Here is a 22,496-nt window from a genome sequence, read left to right as displayed (position 1 = left end):
CGGGGCGGAGGGGGCCGCGGGGCGCTGCCTCCGCCTGGCGGGTGCAACACGTGGAGACGGGAAAAAACCCCGAGAGTTGCGGGGAGCTGGCGGCAGGGTGGTGGCAGTCAGATCCCTCCGGGCTAAAGGCTGCGAACCGAATGCAAGTGGCCTTACGTGCGTGCCGGCGAAGGTGGCGGGGGGCTCTGCCCTGCGCTCCCGGCGTGCGGCGTCTTCAACCGCTCGGGAAACGCGGGGGGTCATTTCAAGTGCCCCTCGTGGGGCCGGCGGCCGTAGCGATACCTAGAGACTGCTCACGAATGCCAAACTTGATCTGGCTTCAATATCCACTTCTGAAATATTTTTGCTCTCAAGAAATGTAAATAATGCTCCTATTTGATTTAATAAAAGACAACTGTAGCTCCTCTTTAACCGACCTCCTGAATGTGACTGTCATCCGAATGCTGTTCTGCTTTATCCACTGTGCATCAGTATTTTTTATATATAGTGAGCTCTTATTAAATAATGAGAGAATGAACTCTGGAATAGAAAAGAGTTCCTCAGCAGGATGGTTATGTTTAAAGGATTTATTCATGCATTCAGCATTTCCGGAAAACAACATTTATTTTTAGACAGTATTTTTTTAATCACATAGTATTCTAAACCGTTGCTTTAAATTTCATTTTTAAAACACTTTGAAATTTTGTACTGCTAGAAATGGATGGACTTCCTACAAAGAAGCATCTTTGAAAAAAATAGCATATGATCATGTACCCAAGTTGGTTACAATAATGTTGACATACAAATAAACACTTTCCTAGTTTCTTTGTGTCTTTACCATTCATTTAATACATGTTTTTATGCAACATGTGCAGTCCAACATTAGCTAAAGAAAAGGCCGTTCCAGTTAATCCTGTTCCATATAGATCTTCAGAATCTAGAGAGACAGTGAGCAGATCCAGCACAGCCCCAGATGGGGGCAGGGGGGCCCACTTTTGAGCCCTGAAGTGATGTGTGTCACCACCACGGCTCTTGGTGGGAAGAGGGGAAGGTACAGCACGGGCTTTTGCTAGCGGGGGTGTGTGCAGGATGGGAAGGACACAGTCTGAGTGTTGGAAACCAGGAGGAGTTTATTGGAAACTCCTGAGGAATGACAAGATTCCATCTACTATGGAATGAATGCTCATACTGATAATTTTATTCAGTCACTTAAGAGCAAAATCGCACTTTAAAGTCATATTTAATTTTTAAAGAATAAATAGTAGTGCAAAGGTACTAAGATTCATGCATTACGTTTCATTTTGGAGAAGGGCACACAGTAAACCCGTTATGCTCTGCTAATCCTCAAGGTGGCTATCTATACACAGCAGCTGCACTTTCCTCCATTTGTAGAGCTGCAGTTTGTGCTCTTAGAAAATGTATTAGCATGTCTGTTATAAATCCCGTTATCCCAAATTTCATTATGTTTACATTTTGGGTATAAATAAATTACATGTAGAACGTGATTATAAGTATTAGCCTAAGTACATTGTAATTATATTTGAGAAGGGGATGGACACATTATAAGAATAAAATATCAAAATGCTAGGTAGAAATGACTACATGTGGTACACCTAATAACTCAGAAGCAAATATTTAAAAATATTTCTCTAGTCCATGTAATTATGTACTTGGCCCTCTGATTTCAGCAGGAAAATGACCACCATAGACGATTTAGGAAGTCTGTCATTCTACAGACAGAATAGTACTTGTGAAATTTAACCCAGTTTAATATCCTATCGACCCACTGGGCTTGCATTACAGCTCTGTGTCACTGACAGACCACAGATGAAAGGCAGGCCAAGACTGTTGTTTACTCGAAAGCTCCTTCGTACTCCTTTAGAAGTATAAAGGAGTTGTAAAGTGGTAACAGGGCTTTGGCAGTATAAAATGGGCCTGTTACATTTTCTTTCATGTTGAAAACCCTGTCAGTAACACCAGCACGAGATATTTGCCATTAAAGGGCAAATTATTTCTTTAAACCATGCTCTTGTTAAGAGAGACATGTTTTGTAGTAATGAAGTATAGTAAACAAATTCCACTTTCAAATGACACAACACTACACAAATAAATGTTATATAAATAGCATGGAACAGAATTTTGTGCCATACCAGGACAGGAGTATGGTATTCATTTATCACAGCATCACCCCAAAAGTGCAGAATACTCATGTAGAACAGCTGAGTTTTTCTGCAACTTCAAACATGGAAATGGTAGGTATTTATCCAGCTGCATTACAAAAAGAGGTGAAAGGTTCTTGTAGAAGCATCCAAGACAACATTACAGCACTTCCTAAACATTAGTTATGTGATAAAAGGAGACGGGTAAATATGTTAGGCATTTCTGCCTCCTCGTGTTTTTTCTCATTATCTACAGTTCTGATGAATGATTTGGTAAAATAAGTAAGGTTTAGTTACACAGTTTGGGGCCTGAGTGGGAAAAGCAGCACAGACTGTATGAGGTTGCCTGAAGCTGTGTTTCTTAGGACAGAAGCTGAAGAGTATTTTGTAATAGGAATGTTACAGCCACATTCTTTAACAAACATCGGACCCTTCTGTGCCTATAGTAAATAAAATCTGGCAGTAAACTGCAGTTTCTATATAACAGTGTTTTCTCCCACAATTTCTCAAGCTGATACCAGCTTTGTATTCTATGGTTAAATACTGTGTCTGTCCACGTTTATGTAATCTATCTGACTGGGAAAATATGAACTGCCCAAATTAGAGTATAAATAAAGGCAGGATGTTTGTCACCATTGCAGCAGTCCCTTCTGGTTCTTTTTTACGATCTAAAGCACAAACATGGTCTTTCAATACAGCCATCCTTAACATGGAATTGCAAGGCTAGATCATTTGGTGGCTGGTTACCAAGTTTCAGATATAAACTTTCAGGTGAGTCTTCTGAAAATTAGTTATTTTGACTTAAATTGGTATGGAGGACCTAACTCCTATGATAACCACCTTTATGTGCTGCAGCGTTATGATTTTTAACCTTGCCTTGCTCCTATGTTATTGCAGAGCACTCTTTTTCCATATCCCTTGGTAGATGCATTTTAACTCTTTATGCATGTCAAAGTCAGCACTTTCACAGTATACAAACTCTGAGTGAGGCAGTGCAGGAGGATCCCTTTTCCATCACTGACTATGACAGAACATGCTTTTGCATTAAAATTTATGAACAGTCAGATAAATTATGGTATAAGTGCAATCGCCCATCTTTCAGAATGGTATGCTGCCATTGTGAAAACCCCCATTTTCCACTGCTTAACCCTTTACACAGTATTTGGCTGTTGGAATTGGAACTGAGAATATAAAAAGAAAGATACTAGTTATGCATTCTGCTAGCAAACACCACTGTACACTGTAGACTTTTTTTGAATGTGCTAATCAAGTAGACATTTAGGAAAGTAAAATGCTGCCAGACTAGCAACACTGGGTCTCAGTGAAGGGCCAGGGACTGTCTGGGCTGAACCCAAGCTCAGGGGGCAGGTTGAGGAGGAGCTGCAGCCTGCTAAACCCTCTGTGGATGTCACGGCTCCTGGGCACGAGGAAGCCGTTCAGGAACCCGTTGTGACCATAACAGCTCGCTCTACTGAGGCAGGCAGAGTTCTTGCAGAACACCCTGGATTTGTAAATTACTTCTTATGAGTCATCCATGCTCATAGTAAAAGATTTCACTTTTTTTTAATCATCCAGGTTAATTTGAGTAGGACTGACTTGTTCTGAAATAATTGAAAGTAGAGGTCATACTAAATACACTGAAAAATAAAATTTCCTCTTTTCTTTTAGCTTTATCAAGAGCAGGACAATAGCACTAAGCATCACAGAATAATACATAGCTTTTTGGCAACACATAAATTAACAGATTCAGGATTCAAAGCTTAGATACATCTGCGAACTGTCAGCATGAGTGAAAGGCACTGAAATCCCCCTTGGTTTTTGCTCACAATTGTAACCAAACCCATAAATCTAACTTTAAAGGAATGAGACTTGAGCCAGAAACCCATGCCTTGTCTACACTTAAAAGGGTTGGCTGGTATAGCTACACCTTAGAGCTCTATTGGCAAGCAGAGATTTCTTTTCTGGTGTAACTTAAATCACTTTCCGCATGGAACATGCTAAACTGGCTAAAGGACTCTGCCAATATAACGGCATCTACACTACGGCTTCTGCCAGTATGGCTGTAGCTGCATGGGAGTGATTTTTCACCATTCTGACAGCTATTTTGGCAAAACTTCTACATTTAGACTGAGTCCAAGTTAAAGTTGGCATTGTTTTATGTTGCAAATAAAACAGAATAGAAGCACTGCCAGTTTATGGCCCTGGTTTTACATTATTTTAAATTGTTTGTTCTAAAGGAATGTGTGGGGCAGGATCCATGTGGTCCTTTGGATGGTTGCCTCCCACATTTGTGCTGCATTAAAATTGTTTGGTTCTTCAGTGAGTGAGCTTTGGCAATGGAGAAACTTACATTACTAAAAAAAGATAGCATCCATATTATTTACCCCAGAAATAGCTATCCTGATGCTTTAAAGCAAATTTCCAAACTGAAGTGAACAGCCAAAGGAAGCATCTGGGCCAAAGGACATGTGGATTAATGCGTCATTCTTCTTCACTTTGTCCTCAGTTTAACAAAGACTTTAAGCACAGGATTAATTTTAGGCACACACATAAGCCCATTTCAAGTTTAGTAGTCATGTCAGATATGATAATGCTCCTTTTTGAACTTTAATTAAGCAGATATTTGAAATTAATCATATGTTTAAGCACTGTGCGGAATCGGGATTTCTGTCAGAAGTGTAAGTTTACATGGAGCGAGGCTATTTATTGTGGTACCATCTGCATTTTCTTTTCTGAACTGGATGTTAAGTCTGTACTTTAAAGATGTCCCAAGGGGCATATTTTTCCATAAGTACATTTACATATTTGGCTCTTTTTTTCTAATCTCCCTTTTGCTAAGTGTGGTTTTAGAAATCTATGCAGAGAAGTTTCATTGATTTTGTAATTGTATTTACTGTTGAACTCTTTCCTCTGCTAGACTTTGTATTTGCACATGTAATCCTGACACTCGGGTGTGCAAACCTGCCCTTGCTGCTGGAGCTGCACCGCTGAGAAGAGGCCGAGCCTCGCCCACAGCCAGCACAAGGGTGTTGGAGGCAGATAGGAAATTTTATGCGTAATCACTCAGCACTGCACCAGTGAGCCAATTGGACGAGGAAGTCTGAGTTAATCAAGGCTTCTTCCTTCCTTTTTGTAAAACACAGAATGTGCCTTTTAGAAGAACACACAGACATATTTTTCTGTGTTTTGAAAATGCGAAGCAGGCTTTTCATGACTTCTTACAGACTACACATGCACCACAACTAAAAGCTCTTCAGCAGTTTCCAGGTGAGTACACCGTGCATTTCAGTTTGTAGTGATACTTACAACTCGGTGAAGCAGTCCGAGTGGCATTTACCCAGAAACAGAGCAGGATGAGTGTCTGTTCAAAGTAAAACTGTAATTTGTTGCACGATTTTTGTATTGGTTTGGGTTTTTTTAATATATAGAAGCTTAGTTAAAAGAGCTTACTGTGAATTATATATAGCTGTGAAAATGAAACTGCTTATATGAAGTACAGATAGTTTGCAAGGCAGATATATTCAAGGCAGAAGACTTGTATATCATAATGTTCCCTTCTGCATTCTTCTATTTTCAAGTGTGTTGTGTTTCCCTGGTAAATCATGTTTCAAAGTGTTATATTTCTATATATACACACATATATATAAAAAAATATGTATAAAAAGTTATACATATATATATATATCTTGAATATATACAGTTTTGTTTATAAAGTTATACCAACTCACAACCAAGAAAAAAGTTGTAATTTAAATTTGTTTGGCCATTTTCAGATTCTTCATTTAATATAATATATTTGAGATTATCTGTACATTAAAAAAATACTTGCAAGTTCATGCTCTTGGGTTTAATTGTCATGAACTCCAAAAGACTGAGCAGTTAGACAATAAGTAAGTGGCTGCTCTTCATGTTCAAAAATCAGACCTTAAGGAGAACTAGGAGAACAGTGAGAACTTCTACCTCCTAGTCCAAAGTCCAAAAATAAGGGCTTCCATGATGCTTTTATTAAGGATGACAACATGTATGTACTTGCTTATCCGAGCCAGGCAAAGGAAGGGTTTCCGTTAGAGGAAAGTGGTTTGCACTTCCATTATTTCCAGTGGGGAAAGTAATGGCTTTTCTTTTTATAGCCTTGCAGTTTGCCAGAAATAGTGGGTCTGCTGAAGGATTTTTCTCACCTCTGGATCCATCATTGCATAACTATGTGGTAGACAAGTGGAGGCAAAATGATATGTAGTAACATCCCTGTCCTAAATCCTCTCATTACTTAATAACCACTGTTTGACCATTATTTTTGCATTTGTAGCAAGGAGATTTTTTTTTTTTTAAAGTAGGTTGTTCTGTTAATTAATTTTCACCCATTGGCTGAATTGTGAGCAATGCTTCTCTCATGCTAACTAACAACACAACGCCCTGGCAAAGTTGTTAGGATGCTCTAGAACCTTTTCAACTGCTAGTATAACAGTGATGTAATAGGTAGGGAATTTAAAAAACAAAACAAAACAAAACAAACCCTCCAAAACATCCTGGAGAGACATTTATGCAGCAGAATGGCCAATTTGGTCTACAGGGTAGGAATATATTGTGTTAGGCATTTTATCAGTATGTGGTAAAAGAGTAGTCCTAGCAGAACAGGCATAGAGATCTATGACAAGCACAGTATATAGGTTAAAAGGACAAGTGTAGGGAGAATGCTTCTGTATAACTATTAGAAAACTCAGTTCTCCTTCCGCCTAACCATTCGGTTGTTTTGTTCTCACAGTACAGAGACGAGTCTCTGGAGAGAACTTGAATCTGTGAAATATGACAAAAATATACTCTTTTAGATATTGCCCTGTTTTACCCTACAGGTTGTGATTAAGAACAGATGGCTAATTTTGGAGTCTTGAGAACGGTAAATTCTAGCAGTGTGAGAGAGCCAGGCTGATAGTTATTATCTCCAAGATTTTAGTTCATCTGAACTCATATTTGAAAGCTTGAGGGCAAAATACAAGGAGAAAAAAAATCTGCCCCCCACTGAAGTTTCTGAGAAAATTCTCATAGATAAGAACAGAGTTCCCCACCTAATCTTTCTCAACATAACTTCCTATGGTTTTCATGGTTGATTTTAATCTACTGAAAAGATACCCAAACACTTTCAATAATAATATTAACAGGAGTGGTTCTTCACTGATAGCTATATAGATATTTCTACTTATTACTTTATTTTTTATGAAACTACAGTTACCCTCATATAAGGTCACATAGAACAATGAGTGAGTCAATAAAAGAATTAGCAGACTGGCTCCTCTAAAGGCATGCTACTAAGAAATGTCATATTTTTTGCAGTCTTTCAGTGGTAGGTTGCGATGGACCAAGACTCACACTACACAGCAGAAGGGGAACTGTTGGAAGCTGTAAGCAGTATTACTACATTTTCTACCACAAGTCCATCTGATGAAGAACAAATTCAACCCAAAGCTGAAATTTCATGTCAAGTGAGAAAGGAAAACCCAGGAAAATGTGACCTACAAGGTTGATGATATGTTTTAATTTTATTTTTCATGTAGCTATTTATGCCATTAATTTTTTATATAAAATCTTAGCTTTATTTCTTCCAGCAGTAGTCCAGACTTACACTGCTATATTCTACTGAAAATAAGCCTTGATTAAACCTGTGGTAATAACATAGCAGCAGTGAAACAGATGCATATCCTAGTGTGTATATACACACACAGTCTTCCTTTTAAATCCCTTGGGCCTAAAATGTATTCCAGATTTCATTTACAGAGCAGGGACCAAACCAGTGATCATTAGATGGCCTGTTTTGGGAGTGCACTCTCTGTACATCACAAAATCTGAACTTCTTGGCAGTATTGGCAAGGACACCAGATTGAAGCTAATCTTAAACAGTAGTCTCTCACATGCCTTATGAAGAGGCAGCATTGAATTTTTACTATGCCTAAGGTTGCTGTCATCTGTTATAAAATAAAATGTTATATATAATCCAAAAAGTATATAATCTCATCAAGATTTTCAGCCTGCAAAGATGTCATAAACACCACCTCTCTTAGGAAATACGTGCTTTGTAGAGATTGAGCCAAACCCCAAAGGCCTTGGAAATTGAAACTGTATGGCCAAATGATTAAGAACATGTAGAAGTGGGGCCACTGAAGTACTATGGTGCCTTTGCAAATCTATTTCTGCATCAAGCTGTTATCTTCCCATTCATTTGTGGTCATTCACCTCCATTGTCTGAATGTTAGATACATTGCAGACTGACTTCAGCTGACTGCATTGACAGAGACATCATGGATTAGAAATTGGGACCGGATGGGCCCATTTGTGAAATACAAATATTCCATTACTTTTATCCACTTTGCTAGCCTATATGCCACCTGATGAAAACTGTTGGCAGTAGATTTCAGACAGAGAAATCACCCTTTTGAAAAGCTACATCAAATTCCCCTGTAAGCAAACTCTTCAACCAGCTGTCCTACATTTTTATATATGCATATGTATATATGTTTGTGTGTGTGTGTATGTGATTGTGGGGAGAAAGAGAGAGGAAAGGAGGGAAGTATATAAAAATATTTGTAGCTGAACTGTAGCATCAATTCAGCTACAAAAGAAAAAGAGGATGTGAGAATTCCTTCTTTGGCCAAACTGGTTACAAGTTTCTCCTTTAAGGTTAGGATATTCATGTTTTCTCAGCTTTCACCTGTTACTGCACAAACCCAATATTTGAATAAGGTCAGTATTTGAATATATGTCTGAATTTGCAGCTGCATTGTATTACCTCCTCCTTTTAGCAACAAAGAAGCCTGAGGAAACATGTGATTCGGAAGACTGAGCTGGCATTTCTTAGAGCTACTTCTGGGATGGTGAAGCATATCTGCTGCTCAGACTGTGCCCAAGGTTACAAACCTAGATGTACAATACTTCTTGTCAGTAGTTTTTCTGTAACTTTGTATTCTGCAATTGCTTTGGTATGTTTCAAAATTTCAGACTGCAATAGCTTTCCTCAAAGAATCTGGACCTGTCTTTATTAGCAGTGAAATCACTTATTTTAACAGTCTTTAGGTCTTGCTGTAATAGAAACAGAAATTCTGGGCTCTCCTTTCACAATAAATGCATAAGATTTTTCTTTCCAAATGCACAGGTTATAAACTGAAATGCTAATATATTGGTTTTAGATTCCAATGCATCTCCAAGTCCCAACTCCTTGATGACCACTAAGGAGCTTCAGGAATACTGGAGGAATGAAAAACGCCAGTGCAGACAAGTCAAACTCCTTTTTGAAATCCCATCAACCAGAATTGTAGAGCACCACTTATCTAAATATGTGGTAAGCTAAGAAATGAATATGTAAGACGATCATTAATTTTCATTCACTCTACAGGGGTCTGCACAACACACAGCATGACTCACTACATGAAAGCCTTACCATGAGCCAAGTTTTGCAAGCCATGATCATACTGAGTAGAACCTGTTCTCTGATTGTACGGGCATAGCTGGTGGAATCTGCCCTAAAAAATACCTCTGACAATCAGTTCACAAAATCTGCAGCAGCGGAAAAGCGATACCAAGTAAATCAGTAGCTTGAGTATCCTTAACACCCAGAGGCTTGTCAGCATTAAGAAAATTCACACAGATACAACAGTATCAATATAGTTACACTTCCACTGAGCTAGCCTGCTGTACCAACTGCATGGTGTTTGTACAACTTCCATATCAGAGGTTTCCATTAACACAAAGGCAAAATTCTTTGATGCTGACAAAATCTAAGACATTCTCCAGCTAGATCACCTGGTATCATTCCCCTTCCCTACCTAGAGCTCCATTAGATCACATATTTCTGTCATATTTTTAAGGTGAAACATGAGTATGAAGGACAGGAACAACAGAATATGTTCCATTTTTGTATCTTTACTCACAGTATGACACTTGGTTTTTATTTCTGATTCTGCTCCTGGCCTTCAGGAGGACTGATATAGAGTAAGATTCTTTCAATACTGTGAAATTCAGATAGGGATGTTTTCCTTGTTTGCAACAACCTCTGAGAATTGTAGATGAAAAATGCTAAGAATCGTACTAGTGTTGCTGAGACTGGGTGATGCATCTTGGTAGAATTTAAAGCAGGTAAGTGTTCTAGACACTGTCCTAAGATCTTGTGGCATACTATACACACCTACTTAGGTGCTACCATTCTTGCAAACAGACAACAGTATCCAGCTTGTTGATAGTTTAAAATTATTTTAGTATAACTGTACGAGAACAAGAGTATCATTCAGCATATGTACAAGTAGTTAAACTTAGTCATGTTACATGCCTAGGCAAAATCATACACTACAACAAAACTGAGCCAATCTGAATGATAGTCTAATTAAATGGTATGTCTTCCTTTTTTTCCATGCACACTTCACAAATAAAAATACAAGTACTCTTAAGTTATTCACTTAGTTGCCCTTAATAAAATGATAGATTAAAAAATTGTTCTTATTATTGTTTTGGATATGCATCAGGCATATATACACTTTTCAGCAGGGAGCAGGACAAATATAGTAAAATGTCCCAGTGGTTACAAATGAAAAAAAATCAGAGAGGTCAGCTCAAGTTTCTAAACCTTTCAGGAGCACCTGTAAAGATCATTTATGAAGATTAAAAGAAATAATTTCTCTTTAAGGAAAAACAAGGAAGACAATCAGACAGACACTAGTGCTAGTACTGGCTTGTACCCTTCAGCAGCAGCAAAGAAAACAACCAGCATGAGTAAAACTGCTTCATTTCCTGTATCATTCAGTGGGAACAGGGTGAAGTTGAATGTGAACATGGCCACTGTCCAAAAGCCAGCAAGGTCAACAGGCCGTGTCCTTAGCTGGTGTACAGTGACACAGTTAAGCTGGCCTCAGTGGAGCTCCACTGGTTTACACACATTAGGGATTTGGCCCTTCAACAACATCATTGTGCTTGGATCAGGACCAGAAGAGAATCTATTTGTACGACACGCAACACACAAATTTTATTTTGCAGCTACTTTTCTAATATCACATTTATTATAGTCATTCTGAGGCTAGTGAAGAGCTGAGGAAGACATACTCCTGAGTACTGTTAATATGGGACAGCATTGCTGTTAGCTGTTAGTGAAGGATTTTGGATAGCAAACAGATTGTTATAGAAATGTCACTTTTTTTTGCATTATTTATATGCCAAGTAAGTTTGAATAACAGGACAATGATTTAGAGGGGAAAAAAAGGCTTTGGAGTTGCTCCATCGCATTTTTGCACACACCAAATATTACTGCCAAATACTCCCTCTTCTTTCACAGCATTAATAAAACCCCCAAATCCCTAGAAATGTCTGATACAAACAACATTTCTGAGTATTACGACCAATGTAAAATAGATTACATTCAATATTAAGTCTGGGAAATCCATTCAGTTCACCGAAGATGATTGATTGCAGCAGCCATGGCTGTTATAAACAAAGTACAGCTCCAGAAATACTTTGTAAGTGATTTTACGTGCTTCAGTCTGTTGCTAGCTCACCATTCCCAGCACCTTGCAGGATGGGATCTGTTACTTCATTGTTTATCTACAACTTACATGCTACGCTAAGTCTGGTGACAAAAGTAAAAAACAGCAGGAGGTAAGAATTATTAATTTGATGGCTGCAGATTTCAAAGATCAGGCCTACGCTGAGCATGCACCATAATCCCAAGCAGCAACTAATTCAGCTGCACTGCTATAAACCGTAGGAGTATACAAGATTACACGTGTTAAATTGGTGCAGGAAGGTTTTGGCTGGTAGAATATACAAGCACAAAGTCTTTTCAAAGCAATAACAGACAAAATCTGAGTCCACTGGGGATAGACTAGTCCTTCTCATGCCTTTTTTTTGTTTTTGTTTTTTTTTTATTGTGTTCAGCTGTATAAAATCATCATTTTGCAAACAGGGAGTTTTGACAGCAACAAGTCTGTCATTGAACGGCGTTACTCAGATTTTGAGAAACTGCACAGAAATCTGCTGGAGGAGTTTAGTGAAGAAATGGAAGATGTGACCTTTCCCAAAAAAACTCTAACAGGGAATTTCACAGAAGAAATAATCAATGAGAGAAAATTAGCCTTCAAGGACTACCTGAGACTCCTATATTCTATGAAATATATCCAAAGATCAAAAAAATTTATTGACTTTTTAACAAGGCCCGAACTTCAGGAAGCATATGGTTGCCTGCGGGGTGGCCAGTACACCAAAGCTCTGGAAATCCTTTTAGAAGTCATTGGTCTGCAGGAAAGGCTGACAAGAGGCAACCCTCTCTCAATTGTCCCTACTCTCTGTGCTATCGTGGTGTGCCACAAGGACCTGGAAAACCCAGCGAGTGCTTTTGAATATGGAGAAAAAGCTCTTTCACGCCTTCATGTGCATACCAGCCACAGGTATTATATTCCATTGTTAGAAACAATGATCACTTTGGCATATGAACTTGGCAAGGATTTTCTGTCTTTGCAAGAAAAACTGGAAGAATGGAAGGCAAAAAAAGATCCCATACGAGTTTTTACCCTGAAAGAACTTGCAGTTCGGGAGTATGTACAATGAAGACAAGAAACAATTTCATTAAAGAGCAAAGCTGTCAGCAACTTTTCCCAAACACAAACTCTTGAAGGAGTAAGAACTGGAAATTAACTATTCGGCTAACATAACTTTATATTAATAGAAAAAAATTAAATATCTCCCATGTGCAAAAGGGACATTAACATTTATGTTGGAAAATATTATATTTACTCTACCATATGAGGAGCACCTAAGCTTATTAAAGTTTTTAGAAAGACATTTGCAACAAAAAATTTCATTTACGATTTGCTTATTTTGAACATAGCCTATTTTGTGTGAAAAGTCAGAGTAGGAAAATAGAATGAATTAAGCACTTAAGAATCTGCAGAATCAGAGGAATTGCTTGCTCATATGGAAATTACTTGCTTTCAAGAAATATCTTCTCAGTCATTGCAATCTAAAGGATGCATCTTCAGACACTGAATGTAGTTTTTTACTCACCCAGCTGAAGCCTGGTCAAACAGCACTTTTCCATTTCTGAGAATGATGGGATTGGTCCTGTTCCCACTGAAGTCAACTGCTGTGGGCAGGAGGACCTGGGAAGAAGGTTTCCAATCAACTTTGGTAGGAGCAAAATATACAACCAATGATCATTCCATCAGAGATGAAGGAATATACTTTATTTCCCTTTTGTAGCTGATGGAGTTTTATGACTTGCATTGAAGGCACGTTCTTGTTTGGGGTGATCTTTCAAGTACAGCTCTGAAAGGGTAGAAAATTCATACCACGTGGACTATATACATAATGGAAAGGAACCACAGAAGGGTGCTGTTGGGGAGAACATCTGGCTAATATAATGCTTGCATTTAATTCTGATTAACAAGCTGTGAGACACATGGTTAACAGACAGTCTGTGTTAAGCATATGCTTCCCTGTTGCCTTTGAGAGATTTATGTAGATTGGGTGTGGCCTTACTTTTACAGCCTGGTACACCATGCAAATACCATCTTGGTGGCATTGCGATATTATAGCTAATCCTGTATATCTGTATACTTGTACTCCACGTGCAGATACTACGTGCACCACAATGACACTGTCTATAAATAAGGAATAACTGTATTAACTTACCTCCCAGACACATAAAAGAATCAGCTAATTGAAAGTGTGCTGAACCTGAAAAACATTGCTGTGCATTCTTACAAGAAGGATGGCTTGGAAAAAATACAGAATAATAGGAGTGTCTAGGGTGTAAAGTTAGTATTTTAAATAGCTATTAACAGCTAGGCATGTGTGGATTATTTGTTATTTGACAATTATTACTTTTTCTAGTTATACCAGAAGTAAGAGAATTAAGAGTAGTTAATTAAGAAATTTAAGAACTAATCTTCCCACAACATATCATATTGCAGGACAGTTAAAATGGATCAAAGGTAGCACCTCCTTAGAGGATCATTTCTGAATCAGTAACAAAGTGGCAAAGAAAAAAGCATGTCTGGGGTCTGCATCACACTCAGGTGACTTGAAGTTAAGGCAGAAAGGAAGCACAGCCATCATGCTGCTCTATCTCCACAGCAGTTTGTGGTGAAAGACCGAAAGAATAGGGAAAAATAATTTCCCCCCGTTTCCTCCCTCCTGTCATTGTGTGCACAGCTGCCTTGGATTCTCCTCAGGTTCCTGTGGGACTGTGCATGAGTAGCTAATTGTGTCCACAGACCCTCACCTTACAGCGGACTACGAGATTAGAAGGTCCGTAAGTAGATGCTGTCTAGCAAGGACAAGCGTCAGGAAAGCAGCACATCAGCAAGATCTATCTTAACCTTTACTGTGGTACTGCTCTAACTGTCCATCTCTGAAGGATTAACTGATCCAAAGCTAACCAATTTTTGTTGGCACATTATGAATATGAGGTGCAATTTGGCTAAGGAAAAAATTGCATAATTCAAAAGGCACTAAAATAAACAGTGCCAAAACCTCCCACTGTTTTGTTGGTGTAAGCCAAATTCCTTCTGAGAATGCTTTTCTATATAATGTGCTAGCAGAGTTCTGTCAACAAAATGGTCCTAGAATTGGTCACTTTGTCCCTATCCACCAGAAAGCAAAGGTCAGTCTCCTTGTGTTATGGGGGGAAATGTACTAAATAAATACAGAAATGGTGGGAAGAAAGAACAATGTGTCTGTTGGATAATTCCCACACACCGAACTTCTTTGATGGAGAGCCTTTTCAGTGGGGTATCTGTGGCAATTAGACAGCCACAACATCTTCAGAGCTACCCAGGAAGAACAGATCTGCCTCACTCAAAGGGCTGATTTCAACCTCAGCTGCACTGAGACTTCCAATCAAGCCACTTCATGTATGAATCCACAGAGCCTACAGCATGTGTCATCAAAGGGTCAAGCGTAGCTTTCATAAAATCAATTTGTGACTTCATTACTATTAGAATACAACAAAATTAAACCACACACACACACACCCCCCAACAATTCAACCTCCCCCAAGCAAATCAGGGATGTATTCCCTTCCTACAAATGCAGAGCCTGTGACCTTTGAATTGATTAATCTCTTCAGAGATGACATTGAAAATCTTTGGACAGAGAAAGCTAGCACAGTAATGGCAATGAATGAGGACCTACAGGGCCTGGATTTTAACTGGAGCTCTGCCACAGACTTGGTCTGAACTTTGCACAAGTAACTTAACCTCTGTGCCCCTATTTCCTCACCCAGTACTTCCCCAGTAAAGTTTCCTCATTCAGGTTTTCAGTACTCACTGAACAGAAAAGCTGTGAAAATTGACCAAGTTAACTCCAACATTTAACTCAGAAATGTGCACTGGGATGGAGGCAGCTTTGGTTTATACAAGCCTATTTAATTTCTTGAAGATACCTTGAAATGCAAGAGAACTTAGGGGCAGTAAGTTGCCAAACCTGTGTTCCTATTGTTGATCGCATAGTTTCTTACAAATGCAGACTTATTTTAGAAGCAGGCGTTACTTTCCTTGTACACTAGAGAAGTTACAAAATTAATCTATTTATTGCCCTGGACTGTAGTGAGACCATGCTGGCTCATCAGCTCCATAGGCAGTCGGCCAGTTCTGATTTCTTAGCTGTGTACTCTCAGAGACTGGTTGGACCTGCCAAAAGAGTTTTGCTTTCATTTACTCACATTTCAAGTCAACTTCTGCATATTCTTTTTCACTTGATTTTTACAGCAAAACGAGTACTCAACTGTTGTATGTTACTAAACTAAAAGATAATGGCATTCCTTCTCCCATTCTATCTTTCACATGGAGTGATGGCCTGTGAGGACCAGGTTCCCTCTGCCTCTACATGCAACTTTATCTTCCACAGTTAAAAACCTGTAGCCAGGTAGGGCAGATTTCCCACAGGGAGTCAGAGAAGATCAGTCTTTTTCCCTATTAACATTGCCCAGTGCAAGGATACAGTAGTAGCTGCAGAGCCCCCATTCGCGAATTGAAACTGCTTTTTCATAAGATGTATAAAAATTAAATGGGTGCTATCCACCTGCCACTGCATCTTGGTTTTCCTCTGAATAATGTTTTAAGAATGGCTCAAAAAGAAAATAGCTAATTTTCATCCACATCTACCTGTCTTGCTTACCTATTGCACTTCCTTAACTCTTGTTAAGAAGCCATTGGAGAAACAATGACTAAAATCCTTGTGCACTCTCCATGGGGATTGCACGCTGCCCCCAGTACACATACCCCCTCCCCAGGTGCCAGGCCAGCAAAAGGAAATAGCACTGCATCAGTGAAGCTATTCTGGAAGAAGAAATCTCTGGCACTACCACATATGCAAAAACGGAATTTAAATTAAGTAAGCAGGTTCCTGCTTACTGCATCTGCTTCCAGACAGACATTTTACTTCCACTCTTCATTACTGTACAGTATTTGAGTGATAAAAGCCTGTTTTATAAATAAATCCTTTTCATCCCTTTCCTGTCTCCCAAACCAATGTGTGCATTTTACAAAAAAAAAAAAAAAATTTCTTTGGTTTAATAAAATAAATGGAAATGAGCAGTTGCTGACGTTTGTCCTGTTTGCATTATTAACATTCGTCAGCCATTCTCTGTACCTGGAAGGCAGCTGGAGTCAACAGACAGAATGTCTGGAGACCCAAGCTCTGCTCTTGGCAACATCACAAGCCCACTGAATGACCTTGATAAAGTCTAATCAAATCTCAGATTTCTTTTGAATACCAATTTTGCTTTGCCCTCTTCTAGAAAGCTGAGTTTTACTTACATTTTATCAGCACATTCCAATGTATCATTTCCCCATTTTACAGCTGGGGGAACTGTGGTACAAAGAAGAGAAGTAATTTTTCCCAAAGTCTAATACAGTGGTCTGGAGACCATACTAACTAACTGGAGAAATAGTTAAGCACAACTGGCATCACAGCTTTGTAAAACAGAGACATGTCATGGATGCATGTTCTTAGGTTCATCTTGCATGGACAACCACAACACAGCTTAATTTTTGTCTGATATCATACACCTGAGACAATTACATGTGATGTCTATGGAAAACAGTTGAGCAAGTCTAACCAATTAATATATTTGAAGAAACTAATAAGTGGTTGAATAGGGAAAATATTTTATCTTTTAAGCACTACTTTATAAAAATAACAAAGTAGAAAGGCTTGTGTAAGAGATTTTTAGAATATATTTTTAAAAATCTCCAGGCTTCAATATAATTTTCCACATGAAGGAGCAGAAAAATATTTTTAAATACAATTTTTTAGTTTTAATAATTTCTTAGTAGTCCAGTACTTCTTTCCACTGCTCTTGTCTAAACAAGAAGAATCATTAAATCACTACAGAGTACTGTGTAGGTTAGAAATCTGTTGTTATCCATTTTTCTCAACAGCACACAATGCATCAGAGCTTTTCAGTATGATCTTACTCTTCACACCTGTATACATACAACACCTCTGTATACATACAACAGGTAACAATCCAAGCATACATTCACATGTTTGAGGGTTTTTTTTACAGAAAAAAAGGTCAAAAAAAAGAAAATACTGTCCAACAAACATCTGCCTAACATGTCTAACTAACCACAGGCTGCATACATCCAAGCTAGAAGAAAATTTAAATAAAATCTGGGCAGATCATCTCCAAGAGTCCATGGAGAGTTGTATTACGATCTATTGAGCTTTGCCCCATTTCCATATCAATTATTATATCATTTGGGGCATTAAGTAGATAATACTGTTTACACAACTTTCTAAAATAACTAAAGAAGCCCATGAGGATGCCTAGTTACTTATGAAACATATGCAGACAAGATGCTCTCTGTGCAATGCAGCATCTTGTTTACAGGGAATCCTGTGATCTTTATCACATACTTGTTATTAACTCCTGTTATCTGCTGCATCACTGGAGGATAATATTTGCTTTCCTGAATCTTAATAAGGCTAAATACATTTATTGAATTCAACAGATTTGCAACGAGCAGCATGGGAGTCGAGTTCGGGACACAATGTGAAATCGAGGTTTTGTGGCTCAGACGGCAGCTGAGCAAATCAAATCAAGAATGTTTATTTTCTGATTAGATCAAAGGCAGGAGCAAGACGTGTTGAAAAACTAAACACAGTTTTAATGGTGTAAAATACTGAATGTCAATTCCCATCTGGATGAGGTGAGAACCCCAAAGAACTAACCTATTTACATTAAGATCACATTACAACATAAGTTCATCACACTTTGTGAATATATATTTGCTCTGTGTACAGATACACAAAACACTAATTTTCATGTCAGACCAGTGAGAGTTGAGAGCAACTCCACTGAAATAAATTAAGTTATAATGTAATTGAGAGCAGAATAGGGTCTGCTGTCCATACGAATGTGCACAGTCTCTATACACAATGGATGAGTGGATGGACAGATAGATTGACAAGCTGATAGAGCAAAAAAAATTTGAATGTTTTGATGCTTAATAAATGTTTCCCAAGTGTTTTAAGAAATTCAGATCAAAACTGCTTTTACAAGTACCACATGCTTACATATACAAACACAGTTTTAAACATACTGCCTTCTTTTATTAGAAATAGGAATACATCTCTAAGTCTGTGATCAAGTAAGAAAAATACTGAAGAGAAATAGACTCAATGGACTTGCATATACTAATCTCTCTAAACAAGTGACATTTAAATATTGTTTCATTCCGGACAGCGCTGGAGTAGCCTCTAACTGTGATAACCGTAAGTAAATCTTAGAGAATTTTACTGAAAATACAGATCTTTTTCTTCATTATTAGCATTTCTAAAAGATTTGCCTCCACCCTGGCAACTGGCCGCAGTGCCACTAGATGGAGCTGCAGCATTTGCAGGAGCTCGGGATCCCCGCAGCCGAAGTGAATGGAAAATAAACTTTTTTCTTTAACAACTTGAATTAAAAAAAAAAAAAATAAAAAAAATCTACTCTAAAGTCTAACATTTAAATTTTAATATGATTAAACTAAATATATATCTATCTATATATCTCAATTCCATTGTGAGTTCAGACTGTAGCGCCTAGCTTTCCAGCTGTCCTTCAGGACAATTTAACATACCCCTTTATCAGCCAGCTCTGAGCTGGCTAGAAAGCTGAAAGGGAAAATGCTCTTGCAGGCTTTTAGACCTGGTGAGTTCAAAGCCAGAGTCACTGCAGCATCTCAGTTCCTACAGTACCTTTCCCTTCTGATCAAAAGGAACCAAGTAAAACTCACAACTCTTAAAAGAACTATCAAATAATGGGGGGAGGGAAGTAAAAATAAATGGACCCATAATGCCTTCTGAATGGAGCCAGGGAAAGTTCATTGACTCCATTTTAAATAGCCGCACTCCCAAGTGTGAAAACGAGAACTGATCCTGTTTTGAGTCCAACTACTATAAAATATGTTAACGCTCCAATAATTTAATTATATAAAGGTATAAATACGCCACAAACACTATATGTACACGTTTGATTTTGACCTTTGTCCCCATGTTGATAACATGGAAGGGGAAGACATGATGACTAAACCTGGACTACAGTTGCCAGTCATCCCTTCCTCTGTGCTTTAAGCAGCAGAACAGAAATCTTTTTGGAGATAGCCCCTTAAAAACACGGCAGATCTGGCTGGCATAGGCCTACAGCTCCCCGAGTTGTTCTAGCAATTTTTATCAAGTTGCTGGGATGGCCTGGATTTGGAGGCTGGCTTCTCCCCACACTGCGTGCCAGCTGCAGACCAGAGTTTGAAAGCAGCCTCCCCATGCATCAAGATTTTTTTTCTTCCAAAAGGTTTCTGCAGAAACTGCTAGCTTATAAAAGTGCTTAGGAAACAGCATGAGGGAACTGGGCAGTCCAGCAACAGCAAAAAGCAGGAAGACTATGCCAAAGACTTTGAAAGAATACTCTCAAGAGGTGAAATCTTTGGAGGGGGTCTCCCTCCCTCCTATTCAGTTTCTTCCAGAAATCCTGGAAGGAAAAGAAAAAGAATAGAGACAGAAAGAAAGTAGAGAGGTACAGTCTCAGAAGATGAGACGTGTATTTGGTTGTTTCTGTCACTGTACCTCACCTCCAGGAACAGCAGCTTAAATGTGTGCTGAGTTAGCAGGGGGGGACTTCCATGGACTCAGTAATAATATACAGTGCTTTCATAGTGCTTCACATGTTCAGAGCATTTTATAAATACCAGGCCAGATTAATCCAGGCTTTAAATCTGCATAAACCTTGGCAGAGGGTTCTGGTGCCCGTGAGATTACAAAGTCTGCCATGAAACTAAACTGTGACGATCAAAAAAGGAGACACAAAAAAGGCACAGACAGAAGAAAAGTTTACTATTTGTGAATCATGAAGAGAGAAGAGAAATCTGGGAAGAAGAAAACAAATGGTTGGTCAGTTGCGTAACAGATGGCTGCATTTTTAGGGCTGATGTTGGGAAACTGGGAGAGGAAGGGCATAAATTTCCGTTCATTTCATCTCTGGAGAACAGTCATGCAGATTTTTAAGGTAAAAACAGTAACTCAGAGACTGACAAGAACTTGTTTTGGTTTACGCATTTATATTTTTCTTATCCTGAGGAGATAGCAGTGAGGATACTTGATTGCAAGGAAACATAAACAATGGTATAAATTATATAGTCTTCACAAGCAGCAGTAAACCCAACTAACTTATTCCCTGATTATTATGCTCCATGTTCATCTGCCTGGTCCACATAGCAACTGTAAGAGGCTTGATTCGTACTGCATCAAAATGTATTTCAAATGTACTTACATTTTGAATGTATTTAAAATTATGATTTGTCCTGCTGTGCAGTAGCTTAATGATAACTGACCTAATTTGCCAAATAAATCTATTGTATAGGAAAGGAATTCATTTCCCTTTGGGAAGGCAGAGCACTCTGAAACAGCCTTTGTTTGCTTCTGCTACCCGAAGCCCCTTCAATACCTAAGTTAAGAGATGGAGGGTGAAGGAAGCATGAGCGAGATGCTTTATCTGATCTCAGCACGTTTTCTTTATTTCTGCCACACTGTAGCATGCCACTGGTGCTTGCAGTAGAGAGGATGAGGGAGCAGTAAACACAATAAACAGCAACAAGTGGAATGCTGAGACAAAGAACAGTCAGAGGAAGCACAGGGCAGAGCTGTGCAGATAAGTTGTGTGTCAGTGCAGAGGTTCAGTCTTTCCACTGGACATATTTATAGCTGCTGTTTTGCATCTGTTTCACAATGTCACTGTGTAGCTCTACAGACCTCTCTGCTCCTTCTTCCTGTCCAATTCTCTCTGCCTCTGACGTTGCAAGTATATTTGGAGCAAAAGAGATTGATTCACAAGCTATGGAGAGGTCTCTAAATCAGAAACAATGTACTTGAGAGACTATCTTTCACCTCACTGTTGCCACATTTGACAACTGATTCACCACAGCATAAAGGACTGGCTGCAGCAGGACAGGATCCAGAGGTGCCCTTACCTTCCTAATTGACTTACACTGTTGGTCTTTCCTCAGGTCCAGATGTGATTTATTCACCGAACACCGTGGCCTGAATGTATACCCTCTCCACGCTTTGTCTTCCTATTTTGCTAAAGTTCATATAGCCTTAGAGATCTAAAAAGCTCAGCCTAAGGTAAAGTTTTCAGACATAGATGCTTCCTGCCCTTCCTGCCATACTGCAGTAAACCTCAGCTGCACCCTTTATTAGGTTTGCACCTACAGTCTGGGGCCATGAAGTGTTAGAAGGCACATCTCCAAGAAAATGCAACTTGCTTAATCTATTAACTATGGATACAAGAAATTTTGTCTCCTTGTACAGCTGTATTTAAAAATCTGACTTTGCTCTACAGATTTTTTTTTTATTGTTCTTCATAACAAATACCAGACTTCAAATACTGTCTTTCCGAGCCATGTGGCTATAAAATGTCTCTTCCTTTTATTCACTGCCATTTAAGGCTTTCCTGCCTGTTGCAGATGACCCTGAAGCATCTGCACTGGTGTCACAGTTGCCATGATTTCAGGTCACCATTGGTGCCCTTTGTCTCAGTGCTGTGGATACAGCAGGGATAAGCCATGGAGGTGGACTTCTACCAGGCTGATTACCACCTTTGGTGAAGACAGAGCTGGTAAAAAGCACACATGACCATTATTAGTAAGAGCACTGAACTATGTTCAGTTCCATGCTTGCTAGTTCAGACCATCATCACCTGTCTCAGGCAGCAATCTCTCTTCTAATTTTCTCAACAGGTTGATGCATCTTTAGGCCTTATAGTTTTCCTCCATGAAGGAGCAGTGATGGTGACCAAATTACAGCCTTAAAGAAATATTTTATTTATTTAAATGAAAAGGATCAAGA

General features: G+C 38.8%; 1 protein-coding gene across 2 annotated transcripts; it reads left to right on the top strand.

Annotated features, from left to right (window-relative positions):
- Window positions 1-5,297: 5,297 nt before the first annotated feature.
- SNX20 (sorting nexin 20) lies at window positions 5,298-15,565 on the top strand. Of its 2 annotated transcripts, none has more exons than XM_026856898.1 (4): window positions 5,298-5,405; window positions 7,475-7,640; window positions 9,314-9,465; window positions 12,045-15,565. In XM_026856898.1, exons 2-4 carry the CDS (start codon window positions 7,487-7,489, stop codon window positions 12,711-12,713), a joined length of 975 nt encoding a protein of 324 aa, XP_026712699.1. In that variant the 5' UTR covers window positions 5,298-5,405; window positions 7,475-7,486; the 3' UTR covers window positions 12,714-15,565. The 2 variants fall into 2 exon arrangements, with proteins under 2 accessions (XP_026712699.1, XP_026712698.1); XM_026856897.1 differs by having other exon boundaries at window positions 7,475-7,652.
- The last annotated feature ends 6,931 nt before the right edge of the window (window positions 15,566-22,496 follow it).

Source organism: Athene cunicularia, assembly GCF_003259725.1.
Source record: "Athene cunicularia isolate RWA chromosome 11 unlocalized genomic scaffold, athCun1 chr11_part1, whole genome shotgun sequence".
Classification (NCBI taxonomy): Eukaryota; Metazoa; Chordata; class Aves; order Strigiformes; family Strigidae; genus Athene; species Athene cunicularia.
The sequence above is the reverse complement of the archived record's forward strand: the minus strand, read 5'-3'. Positions and strand labels throughout refer to the sequence as shown.